Source organism: Rissa tridactyla, chromosome 4 (genome assembly GCF_028500815.1).
Source record: "Rissa tridactyla isolate bRisTri1 chromosome 4, bRisTri1.patW.cur.20221130, whole genome shotgun sequence".
Classification (NCBI taxonomy): domain Eukaryota; kingdom Metazoa; phylum Chordata; class Aves; order Charadriiformes; family Laridae; genus Rissa; species Rissa tridactyla.
This window is the reverse complement of record NC_071469.1, coordinates 51753434-51773133: the sequence shown is the minus strand read 5'-3', so window position 1 is coordinate 51773133 and position 19700 is coordinate 51753434. Positions and strand designations below refer to the sequence as shown.

The 19700-nt window shown below is 43.5% G+C and overlaps 1 protein-coding gene across 2 annotated transcripts; it reads right to left on the bottom strand.

Annotated features, from left to right (window-relative positions):
* Nucleotides 1–1851: 1851 nt before the first annotated feature.
* On the bottom strand, nucleotides 1852–9881 carry COMMD9 (COMM domain containing 9). Of its 2 annotated transcripts, XM_054198693.1 has the most exons (6): nucleotides 9592–9881; nucleotides 9368–9493; nucleotides 8693–8832; nucleotides 7899–7933; nucleotides 3657–3760; nucleotides 1852–2837 (listed from the first exon to the last, which is right to left on the bottom strand). In XM_054198693.1, exons 1-6 carry the CDS (start codon nucleotides 9640–9642, stop codon nucleotides 2697–2699), a joined length of 597 nt encoding a protein of 198 aa, XP_054054668.1. In that variant the 5' UTR covers nucleotides 9643–9881; the 3' UTR covers nucleotides 1852–2696. The 2 variants fall into 2 exon arrangements, with proteins under 2 accessions (XP_054054668.1, XP_054054669.1); XM_054198694.1 differs by lacking the exon at nucleotides 9368–9493 and having other exon boundaries at nucleotides 9592–9880.
* Between the last annotated feature and the right edge of the window lie 9819 nt (nucleotides 9882–19700).

Sequence of the window (19700 nt, the reverse complement as noted above, 5' to 3'; positions counted from 1 at the left end):
TGATCTTTAAGGTCCCTTCCAGCCTAAACCATTCTGTGATTCTAAGTGAAATAGTAACACCTCAGTTAGTTAGTTATAAACAAAGCAAAAACTTTGTATATGTCATAGTTTTAGAAGACCTTGAATATGTAAATTTCATACATTAAACCCAAAACCTAAATGCAAAGTAACTGTTATACCTTTACCAAACCATCATGAGCCTTGTAAAGTCTTTTACTGTTTTAAACGAATGTTTAAAGACCATTAATTGAAGTGGAAGACAACAGTGTTGGCACACATACAAGCTGATAATTAAGTAGTGCTGAATACATTTAGGCTGGCCTACCAAATAGCAGCAATATGTGGAGGGAGAATAAAAATCTAACTGATTTTAAGACAGCAATCATTTTATGAGAAATGATAGCATATGATTGCTTGCAATAGCAGACATATTGGTGGAAGCCCCATCCCTGGAGACATTCAAAGCCAGGCTGGATGAGGCTCTGAGCAACCTGATCTAGTTGAAGATGTCCCTGCTTACTGCAGGGGGGTTGGACTAGATGACCTTTAAAGGTCCCTTCCAACCCAACACATTCTATGACTCTATATTATTCTCTCCCTGTGCGGCAGTCTCTATAAGCAGGACTTTAATGTGAAATACTCTTGCCAGTCAGGTAATGACAGTCTACTCAGCTCAGCCTCTCTTGTTTTATATACCTTTTCTAAGCAGTCTCAGCTTTTCTAGCAAAGGCGACAAAAGCTAACAAGAACATAGTCTTTAGACAAAGATTTGAAGGCCTCCTAAATCTTGGGCTAGAAAATACCAGTATCTTCTTCAGAATGACTTGAGATATCCCCCTCGAAATCATCAGATGTTTGTCATGCCTCTGATCCAGTGGACAGCCCCCTTTATTAAGTTTCCGTGAGTAACTTTTAGCTACCTGCAGATAGCATCACTCTGACACTTGAATAGCCTTTTCAGTTTTAAGTCTTTCTTTTCTTTACAGCTATTGTACAGTTATATAATGGTTTTGTATGAGAACTCCATGCAACTATCAGTTTCATTAGGCCCTACAACATTTTGACTATAACTTCAGTATTTACCTCAAGGATTTCCTCTGCGCACTGACTTCCTCAGCTTCTCTAACACTATGAGTACTTCATTATGCCTTATTTACCTCCTCATTGACTCTTACCTTCTCAAATAACTGTACAATGTAAACTATTTGAGAGTTTTGTACAGCTAGGCTGCAAAGGCAACAAAACTTCCTCAAAGGGAAGAAGTATGTTAGAGATGTTTTTCATAGCTTGGATCTTGCAGAACAGATTCTTGAGTATCCATCTTCTCCTTTCAGATTTACCAATTATATATGAAATTTACCAGTTTACCTTGATACTGTACTAAGCATTACAATCTTTGCTCAAAGTAGACCTTAACAAGTGACCTGTCATACACCTCATCTTGATACATTATTATGAAAGGTGGGACTTTGACATAAAGTATTTGGATCCAGTCTTCCAGCTTGGAGCATTATAGAAGCTCATCAGAAAGAGGTCTGAATTTTGTTCATTTTCTGCACTTACTCTGTCACACTTTCAATGTACGTATATTTATAAAGTTTTAGGTCAAGATCATCACCTGAAATATTGCACAGAGCTGATGCCCATAGATAAAGGTCCCATAAAACTGTGTTATAATGAAGAGAAGAGGGTTTAAAAGATGAATCCATTTGAACAGGAAACAAAAGATCCCTTTTCAGCAACAAACATGAACGTCCATTAAACCAGCCTAGAAATGAGGGGCCATCACAAAGAGGCCGAGGTAACCCAGGACAACGTCTCTTCTAGATTGAAAAGGATTCACAAAATCAATTAGCAGTTCATTTTTTAATTAAATGAAGATTTATACAAACAAACAAGAGAACACTTTGTGGAAGTAGAGGCGCATACTGCCACAGAACAGTTTCCTACAGTACAGAAAACAGCCAACAATTCCAACAATTTACTTTCCCAGTCTGCTTTTTGTGCAGTGAAGGCAAAGCCTAGAGTTCAATAAACCCAAACGTGAATTATCTGAACTCCTTTTTTTTCTTTTGAAACAGAAGGAGGAAATTACTTGCTGCTAAAGATGTTCAGACTAGTCATTTTGCAAATGGTGCTATGAAGCTGATCAGAAGGGAATGTGTTGTAGCATAATTGCCCTATTTCAAAGCATTATCCTGTAATAACAATCTGCAGAATGGCTGTGCTTCATTGAGGGGGAGAGAGCGCTACATCCAGCATGCACCTCAATATATGCACATTCCAGAGGGAAGCACCTCCTTGTCTGCTAATGCCGTAAGGCAGTCCATTAACCAGCCTGAGCCTTTCAGATCCTAATTTCGGGGCAGAGAGATAGCACTTGCTTCATTGGCTGCAGCTATTTGCTATTTCCAGTTATGATCTTTGTGATTAAGTCAAGCTCTGAGCCCGCAAATCCTTTTCTGAAATAGAGACCAGCTTTTGTTCAACAACATATTAGGAAAACACTTTTTGGCATCAGCCCAAAGGAATGTTTATGTGTTAGCTTTTCAAAAGCTATCTTATTAACACAATAAAGACATCTCTCCAATTTTGTTTTGTTAAAACAGAAGACGTTACACTGGGCTGCAACTTATGAGAGCTTTAGGTGGAAAATACTTCCCTTCCTCGCTGCTGGAATCCATGCCCTTGAGTATTCATTTGCTTGCAACGGCAGAAAGTTGGTCGCGGATCCTTCCTAGACCTTCTAACATAGTGTCCAGGGTTTCTTTGCTCAGTTCCACAGTCAGTGCAGAAACAACAGGACTATTTCCACATAAAGCAACATCTTCCTGAATCTGAAAATAGGAACACAGACTTCAGCTGTATGAAAAATTCATTCATGTGTTTTTCCAGTGCCACTACAAAAATCAGTGTTTAATAAATAGATTAAGAGAAGTGCTTTAAATTTGGCATCCAGCTCCATCCTGAAGGACCACGGCACATTTTCTAAGCTGCGCACCTCACTAGTGAAGTGTGCTCCCATGGGAAGAGTGCAAGTAAACATATTGCCATGAGTATGGGGAAATTCTGAAGAGACTCATGGAAGGAAACCACATCCATATCAAAAGCAACTTAGCAGATACCACACAGGATACTTAACCCCATCCCACACACAGAAATTAGACTTTTTTTCATCCTTCTCTGAAACCCACCCTTCCCATATTTACTGGCTGGGGGGATCCATAACTCTGTTGAATACAAGCAGTAAGTTTAGCTATTGATAGATGTAGCCAGTGAAGGAATTTATTAATAATCAGAAGTCGTTTCCCAACTAACGTAGTCAGCTAAACATGCTGACTTAGAGTTAAAGGGCGATGACATCATAATTTATCTTCTTTCTTTCTGTAGAGAACAGAAAGAAAGGCACAAATATGGTGCTTTCTTGCATCCTCATGCAAAGAAAACTCTCCCTTGCAAGAAAAAGAGGGCTTTCATCAGAGGCATCATTTCCAGGCTCTGTGGTATTTCAAAGATCACCTCTGAGAAAGTCTGCTAATTGCCCACCGCACAATAGGCAAGCACCAGATGCCTGTCTGAACTGTTTTGCGCTACCACTGGTCAGTCACTGTTGACTATTTTGATCCTGTATTCTTTATAGTCACTGACATCATTACCTTTAACTGAAGCAGGCAAGTAGGGACTGCCATTCTGCTGATGCTGTCTGAAGACGTCTTGATGTCCACCCTCCAGTCCATGTCAACCAGCCGAGGCAAGGAGACTGAGGGATTAAAAAAAAAATGGGTCTGTTAAGCCCAGCAGCACATGATGACACCAGACCCTGGAACCTGTGACTACAACCATACGCATGCTTCTCTACTTCTGGCCCTGGGAAGTGTACAACTTTACTGCTACTACGTGGTTTCACATCATGTTCACTCTGCAGTAAGCCAGTCTCTGAAGGCCTCCTCACAACACTGGAAGGACAAACAGGGTTCTCCCATCATCATACACAAGGATGGTACAGTGCAAGACAAGCATAGCTAAAGTCACAAAGCAGCTGCAAGAAGGGGAACAGTAAGACATCTTCTCCAACTCTTCATCCCCTGCCTTGCTGGGGGCAACTCATCATGAGTTGCTCCGGGACCTACATGCTCATTGCTCTGTTCTCTAACTAGCAAGAAAGCACACAGGAATGATCTTAAAGTCATTTAAGATGTATAAAATACATCTTAAGCAGTATAAAATACGTTATTTCAAGCTCCCCGATGTGTGAACAAAAGCATCCTGCAGGACAGCATATGTATTGGTAAACTGCAGTCTTCACATGTCCTGACAATTCGTTAAAAATATTGAAGATATCATTCTAATTAGAAATCATTCAATAGTCTGGTGCAATACTGACATCAATAGGTTAGGGCTAGAGACCTCATGAGCCTTCCAAGGGAAGGAGGACAGGTCTGACTTAGCCACTGTGACAAGAAATTTGTGTAGCTATCTCTTGCAGAGAGGAGATGGGGATATTGTCTCATGATGGTGTGTACTTAAAGAAGCTCACTGCACATATGAACCCTCAAGAGTCCTTAAGTATCATGCAAACTGTCATAAAAGATGAGATTAAGGTTCTCCCAACAAAACTCTGGCACCAACAGGCCAGCTGCAAGTGCTCTTTGTCAGTTCCTGGGAGCATAATGTTTTTCAACAGAGTCTTTCTGCTGCAAGCAATAAATACAAGGAAAGTGTGAAGAATATACTCAAGTGAAACTGAGGCAGGTGTTTAGATGGGTGGCACGCAGATACCTTTCCCCTTTGTTTGAACACGACAAGATTCCTACTTTCATTAAAAAAAAAAATATAATATTTTAACCCAGAAAAAGAAACAGTATTGACATTTTCATCTCAGATTTACAAGCGTTTTCTCACAGAAACTACAAACCAAAGGAAAGCATAATTACTTATCCAACCAGATAACAACAGCAAGTGTTAAAAGATGAGGCCTGAACCCTTGACTGCCCAGTGGTAAAATGCAATTTAGCATCAAAATCCAGAAATTTGGAAAATGTCTGTAAGGTAAATTCCTTGTTTGATATATATATGTAAAGAAAACAAGTTGTCAGGTGCAGTTTAACAGGGCATAAATTCATTCCCACTTTGTTACTGTCACATTTATAAGACTCGGAACCCCTCTTGTACCTTTTTCAACTCCATTTTCAGCTAAGAGCTGAGCTATAGTTCCTATGTTTGAAAGTGCAACATTCAGTTTCCTGGGAAAAAAACCATAAGTTCTCACTAGAAGAAAGTCCACGCTAAGGACAAGGAAACAAAGACAAGCCCTTTCGGTCTGAAAAGGGAATTTGCAGCTAAGGGGCTTAACTGCTGTAACTATGTCAGAATAAATGACTCCAGGGTGCCTGAAGAAACATTGTTCCCATTTACGTCAGCTAGGGATCTTCAAAGAAGTTTGAATGAAACCTAGGACCAACCCCATAAAAGATCTGTAGTGAGGTGATCATTTATTCTCAAACTTAATTTAAAAATCTCAGCTGTGGTGCTTGGTAGGTTTGAATCTTTGTGAAGTCTTATCAAACCTGGTTGTCAGCAATTATTTGACATCTATTTAAAGGTACCAGAGGGGGATGAAGAGGCAAAGACTAAACCTCTGCTGAGTGCTAAGGGAAGAAGGGTCTCAATAGGCAACTGCAGCCTGTCTGGTTTCCTCCTATCATAAGATGCCTAGTTTCCTCCCCAAGGGTTGATCGCTAGCCTTCCTACTGAGTCCAGATGCTCAAATTGCTTCCTAACAGTGCTTACAGAAATACCTCTTTCTGTCTGGGGAAAGGTTCTCCCTTCTCCTCCTGCTCCCCTGAGCAGAGCTCCAGGGGGCAGTGCAGAACTGGCTGCCTTGCTCTTGCTTTTGGAACAAATTCCAGTTCACACTCTGCCAGGGCCAGCACTTGGCAGCATTTGCAACAACATAAAATGCATCTGTTTAGCCTTGTATGTTAATTTGCAAAGATTGATTGCTAGTGGCTTGGGAGAGGCAGGAAACGTTTTTATGTTAACATAGATCAATCAGTTGGAGTATCTGTTCTTTATAACACTGCCTTGGTCCCTATGCAATATATGTCAGGCACTTCATGAAGACAATACTAAAACAATCCACCATTTCCTAGAAGACAATCTCATTCCAACGGGGTTAAAAATTCATGAATACAATGACATGAGTGTCAGAGCAGAGCTCCTGGGTGCTCCAAGAGCCACACACCCAGCCTTGCTTCTGGGTTGTGAAGACCTAGCTAGCGTGTCATGCTTGCTCTCATTTCCTCTAATGCTAACGATAAGGGAAAAGCATTATGTGTCTTGATAACACCAGAACATTGTTTAGTGTAAGCAACTGCTGTATTTTCTGTATTAGCATTGCATAGTAGTTTCTTCCCTCTCCCAATTTATACTCCATTAAAACTTTGAGGGATAGTATATTTCCAGGTCCTGCCATACTGTTTAGCTGTTGGATGTTATCTCCTCTGCAGGCAAAGAAAAGACTAAAGAGGATCCCAGCATACCTCGAAGTACTCTGTTATGCATCAGCTCCCATCTGTGACCCTCTAAGTGCTACAGTTGTAAAGAAAACAAAGTATTGTAGCTGCATGGAACACCTAACTGGGATGTAACTCATTGCCCATGATGCTATTGTTAAAGTTCGCATTCCTTAATTACATCACTGTTTAGAAAGGTGAAGAAAAAGCAGAGTTATGAATACATGCAGTGTACCTCCTGATGAGCAGAAGAGAAAGAATGCACAGAATTGACTAGATGTGCAAGGTAAGGTATTCCCCAACATACACATATCCTTTACAGTGCAAAGTTATTCAATATGTGTGGTGGTGTGCTCTCCCCTTCCCCTGGCTCCTGCTCAAGCCATAACCATCAGTGGGAGTTGTGATGAGTTGCACCTGGACTTTGGGGGATGGATGGCAATTTGGGGTATGACAGCCAAAACGCTATCTGGAGTGGGGACCTAAATATTTTTTTCCCATGCTAGTACGGCTATAGATCAATTATCTTACTACTCTATAAGTAGTGGACAGCCCAAGAGCCTTTTGAGTTCTCCTGAACAGCAGCGGGCTGCACACCAGGATCTCCCCTTGAGTGGGGACGCTCACTTAAGGTTCTGCTCCTCAAGGCTGAGAGATTCCTTGCCACAACAGATTCTCAGTAAGCGACTAATAGCATGCTACACTTTGAAATCTTAGCTAAGTGATATAAAGGATTCATTAGACATAAACCGTTGACCAAGTCTGGGACTAGCACTGGATCCAGCTGCACCTAGACTCCTGAGAAGGAGTTTAGAAAGCAAGGGGGTCCTTTCTGAACCTCGTGACTGGAGAGGAGGGTCTCCCTGACAGCTTGTCTGAGCCTGTCCTCTAGGCAGTAAATAATCAAGCGTACCTTACCATCGAATCTCGTAAAACACCGTCGCATTCACTACTAACCTTGTTAAATCAGTGTTTTATATTAATAAATATTTCACTACTTCTCTCTTACAAGTGAAGTTAATCACTCCACCCACGACAATACCTACATCAGTAAATGACTTGAATAGGGAGGTCAGAATGGTTAACTTTCAGAAGTCTTGCAAATACTTGCTATACAGGGCACTCTCCAAGTTTGTAACAGATTGAGCATTAAATGGAATTGCTTGAGGATTGGAAACAATTTAGCACAGCAGCACAGACCTGAACATAAATTTGTGGCCTCTGCTAAACTCTGTGATGCCACAATCATACAGCTTCACCTAAGGCAAATGGGGGTACCCCTGTGCTACATTATGAAAACATGTTGTGGTGCACTGATCTAAACACTAAGCTCCAATGACCTCAGGAAACATTAATTGCATTAAGATGTGAACTACTACTTACTCTGACTTGCTTGTGCTTCATTCCTCCAAGCAGAGCTGTGAAAAAGTAGAGAAGAGAAAAAGAAAGTATCATCAGTGCTTTTGGGGAGAAGAAAAAAAGAAAAAAAAAAAGTAGGGAAAGCATTCAGAGTGGCTTATGCCTGATAGAAGGGTCACCAGAGCTGCGGCAGTAAGCAGGGAAGAGACTGCCTATGCCACTGAGTGCCAAGGAAAGGCTGTCACTGGTGGGCAATGGCAGGCAGGTTGGTGACCAACTATTTGTTCTTCTGTAAGTGTGCCTCACTTAAGGCATTTATTAAAGCAATGGGCTACCAAGCAGTGAGATGTACAAGCATACAGAACTGCTATCCTCTGCCACCACCTCACATACGCTCTACCACATACAGTGCCTCTGCACCTAAGCCAAGGCAGTAAGCGGACGGGCACCTAGATGCTACCCAATCTGTTTTTGTAGTGCTGAAATCTAGCCCTCCAAGTTTTATCATCTTCTGTAGTATTTTTTTCACCACACAGGTGAGTTGTTAGGATAAAAGGGGCTTTGCATTACATGAACAAGGCCCACACACATTCCAAAGGTCTTGGGAAAACCCTCTGTACCCATGGCTGTGTTTTGTTTGCCATTACACTCAGATGACATATTTCATTCAACTCTGCTCATCCCAAACTGTGATTATGCCCAAGGCATACACAAAATAGAAACATGACTTTGCATGCTGCCAACTAGCCACATATCAAACCAGATACGCAGGCTTTAACTTTCCAGATGAAAGCAAATGGCAGGTGGGTAGCACTCACATATTCTCCAAGATTATTTTAGTCAAAAGGTTTTTCAGATTTTGGTGGAAGTCTTCTGGAAAGAGAGACAGGATATCCTCTGCCCTTGTCAAGCCGTGGTACACGACGTGCCTGGTGAGATTGTGCAAAGCAGATACCAGCTGTAGGAAAGGAAAAGGAGAAAGGGCTCTGCTGAGTTGAAAAGCATTACAAACAGCGCAGGATAGGCCTTCAGCAGTGAGGAGAGACACAGCTTCTGCAGTCCAACCAACACTAGGAAGGCCTTGGTCACCCTAGTACTGCGTGACAGCCTTAACAGGCAAGGGGCCGAGGTCTCACTGTCCTCTAGCACGCACGCCTCATCCACTTCCCTATAAGGCCCATCCGGGCTGTGCCTCCGGGGGAGGACGGCTTTTACGGCGCACTTTGGTTCCAGCAGCAGCCGCGGTTCTTCGGAGCCCCATGGTGCCGCGCACCTTCCTGAGGGCCTGGGCCAAGCCCTGCGCTGGCGCCCGCGCCGCTGCTGGCCGCTCCTCCCCTGCCTTCCCCTCCCTGCCCGCACGGCGAGGCCCAGGCGGTAGGTCCCGTCCGCCCGCTCCTTCCTGCGCGCCCCGTTTCCGCGCAGCGGGAGGGGATATTCCCCAAGGCACTCCGCTCGCTGCCGCGCCGGCGGTTCTCCCTCCCGCCCGGCCCTACCTGCTCCGCTTCCTCGGGGCCAGCGGCGAGGCCGGGGCAGGCGCGCTGCGCCAGCGGGCCGAGGCCGGCGGGCGGGCTGGAGAAGCACTCCTGGCACAGCTGCCGCACGGCGTCCCTCGACGGCGCCTGGCGGGGAGCAAAGCGGGAGACGCTCAGCCGCGGCCTGGGAGAAGCAGCCGCCGGGCCGGGCGCCCCGTCCCCCAGCGGCTGGACAGCCCGCTCACCTTCAGCAGGCTCTGCAGGGCGGCGAACTCCCCGTCCCCCAGCGCCGCCATCTTGCCGCTGTCAGCTGAGGCGGGCGCCGAGCTCCCCCTGCTGCGCCGACACCATCTTGCCGCTGTCAGCTGAGGCGGGCGGGGCCGAGGCCGCGGGCGGTGCGGCCGGGCGCTGAAGTCCCGCCGTTGTGTGGGGACTCCGCGTTATCGCGCTCTGAAGCCCCAGCCCCGCGCCGAAGGCTTTAGCGGCCCCCGCCCGCGGTGGGGCGTGCGGGAGAGCGTGCGCCGCGCGAGCGGGGCCTGCGGCCGCAGCCCGACAGCGTGGCAGGAGCCCGGTGTCGGTGGGGAGGGAGGAGGGACGAGGGCAAGCCCTAGACATCTGGCCTCGCCCTCTCCGACCTGCTTGCTTTTTTTACCGTCAGTGCAGATCTCTACGTTGGATGCAGAATTTAGCTGTAAACGCTCTGTTTTCAGCCAGATGGAACTGAAGGCAAAGGATTTATGATTGCGCTGCTGCAACGATAAGGACTTATCTTAGCGAACTGTGTGTATCTTTCACTTTGTAAAGGATTTAAATAAGTCCTCTTTAGAGAGATAAATAGTCTTCTCTTTGCCTTGTGTAATTCCCGGCACATCTGGTTCCAGGGCATCTGTGATCTCTACTTCTGTCACAGCACCCCCATCCTCATTTCCATTGGCGTTGTTCTGTAAGCAGGATAATACACGGTAAGAAATGCAAATACGTAAATGCTGTTTGCATTGGGCTTCACGAGCTTGGCAGGGAAAAGGGCTTCCTCTTGCAGAGGAACCAATTTCCCTCTCTCATGCTGGGAAGCCTTAAAGGGCAGAAGAATCCAAAGGAGAGGATTTTATTTTCCATCATTTTTCATGAGCAACAGGAAACGAGGCTCTGGGGGAACTATTTTGGGGTATGAGTTTACCATCTGTGGCCTCTTGAAATGAGTTAGTATGACTGATCAGTTTGGAGAGCTGCCATGTGTTTGTACTGCTTTCTCTGGCGTTGTGTCACCAACAAATCTAACCCGGCTCAGGCAGTACGTTAGGTAAAGCTGAGTGCCTGCCATGGGGAGTCGTCTTCATGGTGGAGTCTTCCTGGGAGAGCTGCTGTGCTGCCGCTGAGTTTAAGCGGCAGGACCGAGTGGGCAGTAGGTCTCATGGATGGCAGTTGCTTACCCAGGCAACCGTACTCTACAGCTCAATACTCTGATCAGAAAAGGAGAATGAGCTACACAGACAACATTGCCTATTCCTTCCTGAGAGGAGGTATCTGAAAGTATTTAGCCGTGGACATTCATCTACTGATGCCACAGCAATCATTTTCCACCTACACGACTACAGCAGCATCTGTAAAATACACACTGAAATAGACCAGAAAATGAAGGGAAAGATAATTTGTAATTTGAATTTAATTTTAATTTTTAATTTATTTTTTGTTTCTCAAGTGGAAGGTTTGCAGAGTTAGTGGGCTAAACAACAGCATCCCAAAGGGAAAAAATATTGGGTAGTGGTTAGAGGTCAGGATTTAAGAGCCGGGAAACTGGAATCATGTTGTCTTGACCTTGCTTCTGCCTTCAGGGGAATCAAGGTAGGTCACTTTTGTCACCTGAGTGACAGGTAGGTAATGTAACTGACTGTATAACATAAAGTCCTGCATTAATAAATGTGGGCATTTATTAACATCAGCAGTAAGCTTAGAGGTTGGGAAAGAATAAACAGAATGAAGGCAGTATGGAAAAACAACACTGTGTTACAATCTGAACAAGTAAGCCTAAAGGAAACATAGGGATTCTTCACAGGATATCACTTAGTGTTGTAATTGCATCATTGGACCTCTTATAATCTGCCTGCTTGTCTTGTTCCCAAACCAATCAAACCAGCATTTTCTACAGTCAGCAGTAAGCAGAATTTTTTTAAGCAGTAAAACTTCTGAAATTCCGTATCCAGCTGGGGAAGAGGGGCATTGTTTTCTTCAGGGTTTTTCTAAAGCAATGACTTTACAAGACTTATGCAAAATCAAATTGATCCGTGCCTAGTTCAAGGACTTAATTGCACAGAGTAATTTTGTCAGACGAGTAGGTGGAGAGATGCAAAGGGTGTGGGGCGGGGGGGAGAGGAGGGGGTGCGGGAGTAGAACACTGTCATTGCTAAATATCACAGGAGTATGTAGCAAGACTGAACATTTACCTGTGAGTCACACACTCAGTACAAAGATGCTGCCTGCCAGTAAGCACAACTGGCATCGAACTGAATTCGCTCCCCAGCCCACCTCCTATTGTTGCCATTTCCTCACTCTGGGAGCCTTCTAATTATGAGGAAATAATGACAAGTTTGATTTAGTGTCAAAAATGAAATGCTGTTTGTAGCTCATGGTCAGAAGCCAGCAGAAGTGCTCAGTAAAATGCTTTATCTGAGGGTGAGCATATCTTTCTCTCTTTCTGTCTTTCTCTCTCTCTCTCTCTTTTATTCTTCCTTTGGCGTACTGTCTGTAGGTGTCTTCAAGGTCCATACCTCCAAAATCAGGTTATAAGGGGTGAAGGGTGAGACTGCATTGTGTAAGGAAGGCTGGCCGTGTGATCAGTGTGCTTATCAGAAAGTTTTGAGAAACACCAGTTGAATTATCTGCTATGCCAGAGGCAATTCTCTCTGAGTTTGAAAAAACCCCACCAAACCACTTAGAACAATTAGACGCATTGGATGACCTTTTTAGGTCTTCTTGCAGCCTTTTTTTTATTGTGATTTCATGTCTGTATCACCCAGTGGGACTTAGCTGTGAGGCCTGAGCCTGCAGACGCATCTGTATAGCCCTATGTGCAGGAACTGGCTTGGATCTCATGAGCTAAACTGCTGTTAGTTAGACCAGTCACTGAGTCTGAAAATTAAACTCTGCTTCTGAGTTGGGCACATTTGCCTGCACTCAGGCCTGGGTGACACAGCTATAGTACTGACTGATTTGTCTCTCTCTCTTGGTTGAGCCAGTCTGGCGTATCTGAGAATCATCCTTCCTGAAGTATTCCAGATGCGTCTATATAAAACACACGTGAGCAATAGCACTGCAGGGGGTTGTGTGAGTGAACAGTCTTTGGACTATGAGACTCTTAAACACTGTTGACAGCTTTCTAAATTCAGGATCTCCTGGACAAGAGGACATGGGTGTGTGGGTATGTATACTTACCTGCTGTCTGCTCTTCTTGTCTGTGATGTCTGTTCCCAGCTGTGTAAAAAAAGCCTCCAGAATCGGTGTTTCATGTGGGGAGAGAGGAGCAGGGACCCAGGCTGGGAATCACTTGAATAAGGGAGACAAGAAGGGATGACTTCTGAGGGCTAGGTGGGAGTTGAGGACCTCCTGGGGCTTGCAGTAGGAGAATAGTTCTTCATTTGCCTTTTCACTTAAAATAGCAAGTCGTCCTAGTTTTCTGTATCTACTGGTACTTTGCAAGGAGTAGGCAGGGGCAATTCCCTTGTTGTCAGCTCTCTCTGCTGGACTCTGAGGGATTTAAACTTTTCCCTCCGTGGAAAATATCAGGAGGGAAGTGGCCTGTGTGCCCTTTGACTTTTTTAATGGAGAGGGACTGCCAACCATTTTTGTTTTTTAAAAAAAAAATAAAAATAGGAGTGGGAGGTAAGTGGAAGAAAATACAAAGCATTGAAAGAATTGTGTGCGTTTCGCGCGTGAAGTATTTATCTTCAACAGAAGTCAGCTATCATGACAGAATAAAGCAAGGCAAAAAATCAAGGGATGGAAAGCTCAATGAAATAATTTCAATAAGTCAGTTTAAAACACACCTCTGTCTTTATACATAGCTATATAAGTCCAATGACAGATCAACACTTTGCAAAAATGTCATATTCGTTGTAGTCCATCAACTAAAGTGACAGCCCCAAATAAATGTATCCGAGAGGGGCTTTGTTGTGAGGAAAAGTCAGTCTTGCTGTTCCTAATATATTCAAGGTAAAAAATAAGCATAAAAAAAGCAAGCAAATAATTTGACAAACCCATTCCAGCCAGTCCTTCACCACCCCCCACCCCCCCCCCTTCAGAAGTCAAAAAGGAAAGGAATAAATTTAGCTTCCCTACAATTCTTGGCTGGAGAACCGTAACCTTTTACACTCCAGGGAAAGAAGCACACAGTTCTATCTCGCTTTGACTGTTTAAGCTCCTTGGGAGAGAAATCTTTGGGATGTTAAGGATTTGATGGGAAGAACTATTAGTTTTTTCCCAGGCTACACTGTATTCGCTGGAGTATCTGTTGCAGAACAATGTTGTAGAACAAAGTCTCTTCCTTATGGGCTGTCCGCGGCAAGGCAGGGCTACTCTGTGACCGCACCCGTGCTGGGTGGGTGCTATTTCTCTGCTGCAAGGAAAAGTGAAGCTGTTGCCCTGCCCTGAAGAAAAGAACAACATAGTAGGTGATTCTGGTTAGAGATTGAGCAAGGTAAAGTGTGAGAGACATCTTTTCCTCAGTTACTTTTGCATCATTTGTTTTTTTAATGGTGTTTCTTTAGCAGCAAAGAGCAAATAATAGGAAAGAAATCTTCACAGAGCATGCAGGTAAAATTGGGTTTACTAGTACTTGGAGTCATATTCTCCAACCAGGAATTTCCTGAAATGTCTCTAACTTTCTAAAGTCCCATTTATACTGTCTTACATATTGATGGATATATCAGTCTTTTCATGACAGGACTAGGACAGAAGTTTCTGCTTGTAGTTGTTACTGGGAATCATGCTTAGATTATTACCAGGAGGGCAAGTTTCTCCCTAGATGTCTGGTTGCATCGACCAGTCAACTAAAAAGTGTCAGAGAACATTCCTGAGGCCTTTGCTGTTAAATTGCTAGTGTTGTTCTTGGCGTGGTTTCCACTCATCCTGACTGTCGTTCTCCCAAGCAGCTCCAGGGTCAGGAGTTGGCATGGACTAGGAAGCAACCCCAACGAGCAGTGTGCATGTGGCCACCCTGTCTGAGAGGCCAAGAGCCGAGCAGCTCTTGCAAACCGTCCTATGCCCATTGGTCTCTGTGCCAGAAAACAGTTCAGAGCATGCTTAGTTTACTGTCACGAATCTAACTTCCACGTTCTTGTCCTCACTCCTTTTGGTCCAGTTAAAATGAGCTTTCCAGCAGACACGATCTCTCTGTTCCACCTAACCCACTTCACGAACACCAGTCACCAGAGATTACCACAGTCCTCAGCTTTTGTGCCTAAGGGCAGAGAGAGACTGCAGTTCATGAGCAGGCATAAAAGCTTAAAATACAGGATTTTAATCCTCAGGCTACAAAACATGGGTTCTTTTGGGTGTGTTGTCAGAGCTCTGTAGGGGAGGTGCAGAGTGCCCAGGCCAGAGGCATTTGTCTTGCCCACAGGTTACCTGCCTGCAGGCTGCCTGCGTTACTCAGCGCGGGGGCAGACTCTCATCCATGTGGGAGGTGCTGCCAGCAGCGCTATGATTTTTTTTTTTTTCTTCCTATTTCTAGCTAGCATCGCTGTGTTGACAAAACTTTGTAGACAATTTTGACACTTCCCATACCTAATATGGGAGCGGCCTTCAATTTTAAATATGATTAAAAACTGGCCCAGAACATAAGACAATAGCAAGTGTCTTGGCACCTTGACTCAAAAAGTGAGAACCAAGCATGTCCTGATTGGCCTTGAGGTGGTGACCGATGTAGAAACTAAGCAGCAAACAAGATGGATTCACTTTCCAAAGTGTGGGAGAAAAATGCTTGCAAAAGGGATCAAGTGAAAAGCTGAAAATGAATAAAACACAGGTTGCTTAAACTGCCAGCTGATCCTTTATTAAGATGCAGAAAGCCTCTGACTTCAATCAGAAATGTAGATTCCTAAGGACTTGCTAGTCATAAAAATAGTGGTGAACCTAGAGAAACCATAATAGCCTCCTCAACCAGGAAAACTGAACTGGCTTGAAATGATGTTGGCTGTAAAAGCAGACACCATGCCCTGTAACCAGTTGAGCTTTACTGACAAAACGCTTGGAATTAGGGCCAGCTGCATCAAAAGGAAAGCATTTTGCTGGTTAAGATGCTCAGGAACCTAGGTGATTAATGGAAGCTGAAAAACTCACTAGATGCTGTGAGAAAGCCTTTGTGCTAATGTAGCTACTCTAACACAATCTCAAATGTATAGAGAGACCTTTAGAACATAAAGATTTGTTTCTAAACAGTAGCTGTTTCAGATGCTTCTGATGTCTCCTTTGGCCCTTTCTTGCTTATTAAATGCAAGTGCCGGACATGAGGTAGCTGTGATTAGATACAAGCAGGTCTCTAAACCAACACAAGAGTCCACCCCTGCTGAGAGCACTGCCAGCCAGGAGTCATGTGGACCTATAATTCAAACATCCTACATGGAAATGTCCTGAAGAAGGGCTTGTGGGGACGAAATATTGCCCATATTTTTCCAGCTGTAATAACAGGGCTGAAGGAAAAAGCACTACTTTGCTGTAGTGTTTTCCAGGTAGTACTGATTACTTTAAAGGTTGCTAGTGAAGGCAGTACAAGCAAAATACCCCAAGTATGAAATAATACTTTGGTTCTCATTGTTTATGTTATGGGTACAGCCAAGGTTTTCATAGTTCATGCACAGAACGGAAAAACATAGTAGTCTGTAGCCCCTGAAGTGGATGTAGTCGATGTACTTTGAGACTTGCTTATAAAAGATTACCAGTTAGAAGTTAGGAGCTTTGTGTTCTCTCTCTTTTTGTTTCTTATTAGGTCAGGTAAGGAAAATGCACATGAAATTTGTAAGAGGGTGTTGCATATGCAGCACCAGAAATCCCTGTGCCAGAAGTTCTCCTGCTCATCTGTGACAATGTTTGGCTTTAAACCACGGGGGGAGGACAGAGATGGAAAGTGTCTGGCAATTCTGAAAACAAACAAACAAAACACTGAGGAAACTCCTCTACTTTATCCCCATCCGGCTTTTTTTTTTTTTTTTTTTTTTTCCCCTACCAGAAAACTTCTGGAAATTCTGACAAAAATTGAAGTAGCTGTTTTAAATATATACATACAGGAAAAAAACTATTTACTTCTTTAGGAATGAGATATGTGTTGTTACCAATATAGCTTGCATGCAGAGATTTCTGCTAAGAATATTTACGGTATAACGTAGTACCAGTTCTTCACTTCTAAGTAGCTATTCACGTACCTATTACTAGAGGTGAAATCCTATACCATGGGGGTATTTATTGTCTCCTTTTCGTGTTGATACCTCTAAAATGAAGGCATATCTTTCACAATGGAAAGCATTACTATTGTGGACTTGTAAACAGAATGGAAAATCATAGCCATAGGGCCAAGAAATAATATATAAATTAAAACCGATGTTATAATGCAGACAGAGAAGGAACTCAGTTTTAGAGATGTTGGAAAATAACCATGACATTCTTATGTATTTTCATTGCACTGTGATTAAATGCACCATAACATTAAAGATCGGAAATAAATCTGGCCTCCACTATGTGAGAACTGTAATTGCTCAGTACCAGCAATTTTACAATGCGTTGTCTTTATTTGAAATAGCTACCAGGAAGAATTCTAAAAGCCTGAATCGCAACAATAATAATTTAATTTTAAAATTCACTGTAAAATTTCTCTGCATTGTGAGCGAAAATACTTAATATCAAAGCAGATATTTTTTCCATTTTCCAAAAAGGAAATAATAATTTGCCCTTGTCTTGCATGAAAAAAAAAAAAAAAGGGAGCTTTGCTTGTACCTTTTCCCTTTACTTCCATATGTTCATGTCACAAGGTGAGTAGCTGATACAATCAATGTCAACAGCATCCTAACGCTCATAAGAAAAAGCAGATTCCTAGTAATGAAGTTGCTTATCCTTTTCCAAATTAGAAGATGCAGGACTTAGCTCCTTAATTAATGCAGTAGAGATATGACATCAAGTATATGTTGATCCAACTGGACGTAGACTATTTGGGGACCAAGTGGAAAGCCTATCCGCTTGCCAACACTTACCAACTCCACAGGAAAGGCAGCAGGAGAAAAGCCGGCTTGGGCAGCATCCACTGGAGTGCAGACTGATGCATTAGCTTCCAAACATCTTTGCCTTCAGCCAGTTGGGCAAGAGACATGGCACTGGGGTGTTAGAGCATCAGGCATACCTCTGTTCTGGCAATCCTGATGCAGAGACAGCTGTATCCTGTAGAGGGAGAGAGAATCGGATTTATAATTTCTCTGGACACCACAGCAAGATTTGTCACAGCTTGTCTGTCAAGGCCCTTAGATTTCTCATAGGTTAAAAATGGGCAAGACTACTTGTATTTACTTTTGTGAAGAATTTGGAGATGTACAGACAGAAAGCATCAGGCGGGCACTAAGTATACTTTTTTGAAATAAAGCACCAATCAGTTAGAAATATTGAAAAGCTATACAAATGAGACTACTTGACAGCAACTTTTGAATGTGCATAAGTTTAGACACCTTTGCAGCCATGGTGCAAGGTGTCAATGCATTTAGCATTTTAACACATATTTCTTTTTGCTGCAATTCAGACAAATTGATTGGTCTGCGTGATTGGGGAAAGTTTCTGTGTTGATCACTGGACCTGACAGGTAATCCTTGCCTTAAGGACTTGTCTGCATTAGACTCTTTTCATCTTAAAATTTCCTACATTTATTTCTGTTGGTGAAACCCATGAATTTTGTGAGAGTAGGGTGGGACCTTTTAGGGTACATTCCGGGCATGATTAGCAACGTTGGCCTGACTCTGCACGGCCGTGCAACCTGTGCATTGTCAGTCTGTTGTCTGTTGCAGTGGCTAAACAATGTGCAGGTAATGTAGAATCAAGAACTTTACGGTTTGCACTTATGTGGCATTTGGCCTCATCTTTACTCACTAAACAGCTGTCATCCTGACAGGGTTTTATTGTTATGATTTTTTAAGGAATGGAGCAAACCCATGTGGTTAATGCATACTCTTCAGGGTCAGTTCTCAATCGTTTTTCAGACGACAGTATTCCTTCCTCCCTGGCCTCTCAGCTGAAGCAGCTAGTGCCTTTTCAGTTTGAATTGCTGATACATGAGACTCTTCAAACGGGACTGCAAATTAGAGGGTGAGACCACTGCTGACAGATGTGATCTGTAAGGCTCTGTGCTAACTGATACTCTCTGTGTGCTATGTAAGTCTGTGGACGCTTGTCGGTATTAAAACTGGAAACTGAGCAGCTTAACACTGTTGTGAAGAGAGCACTGCACATTAACAGTTCATCTAAGGTAATTTTCTCTCCCGCCCTGCTGCAAGACAGTCCCTATAAAATTTGATAGACAGTTCAGACTGTGTCAGTTCACAAGATTATGAATGTGTTCAAACTGCAAAGTGTCATCGGGATGAAAAGAAGCTGAGTATTTTCCATCAGAAAGCATTTGGTCTAAGCATAACATCAAGCTTTTACAACTTTCTTTATCCAAGCTCTCATCCAGATGTAACAACCATTCATTGATCCTTGCAAAACTCCTGGGAGAAAATTCTGTGTAACGTATCTCAAATCAATGGAACTGCATCCTCTTTTTTAAAGCAAATTAAAGCATGCTTTGAAACATTTTCCTTGAGGTATTTACAACCCTGACACCATAGCAGATTTAGTTCTGGCAAGACAGAAGGAGCAAGCCACCAGGGACAAAAGAAAGACATTTAATCTTTCTTATAAAAGCAAAAAAGTAAACAAACCGCAGAGTTGGCAAAGGATAAATATGAAGATTAAAAATCACTGGAGGGGAAATTCTTCCTCCCCGCTATCCTTTTGAATGTCAGTGTCTCTCAGTGTGACTTAGCCGTGCTGAGGCTAGACAGCAAAGCAAAGGCCAGCACCAGCACGGGCTCCCAGCTCTCCCTTTCAGTCACTGAAAATGACTGCCACACTGTGCAAGCGACAACTTGGAGGGGGCGGCAGCGAGGGAAAGTGCAAACATGCTGGAATTCCTCAGCTAACTGCGATTGACAACAGCTGCCAGAAAGAGCTCCTTCAAGACATGGTATGTAAAACAGCAGGCCTCAAGCATGCAGGTTTCAGTGGTGTGGTTTCTTTCTTCCAACAGAGGAACTTACCTTCAGTAGCAAGTAGTTAGGATCTATTCCTG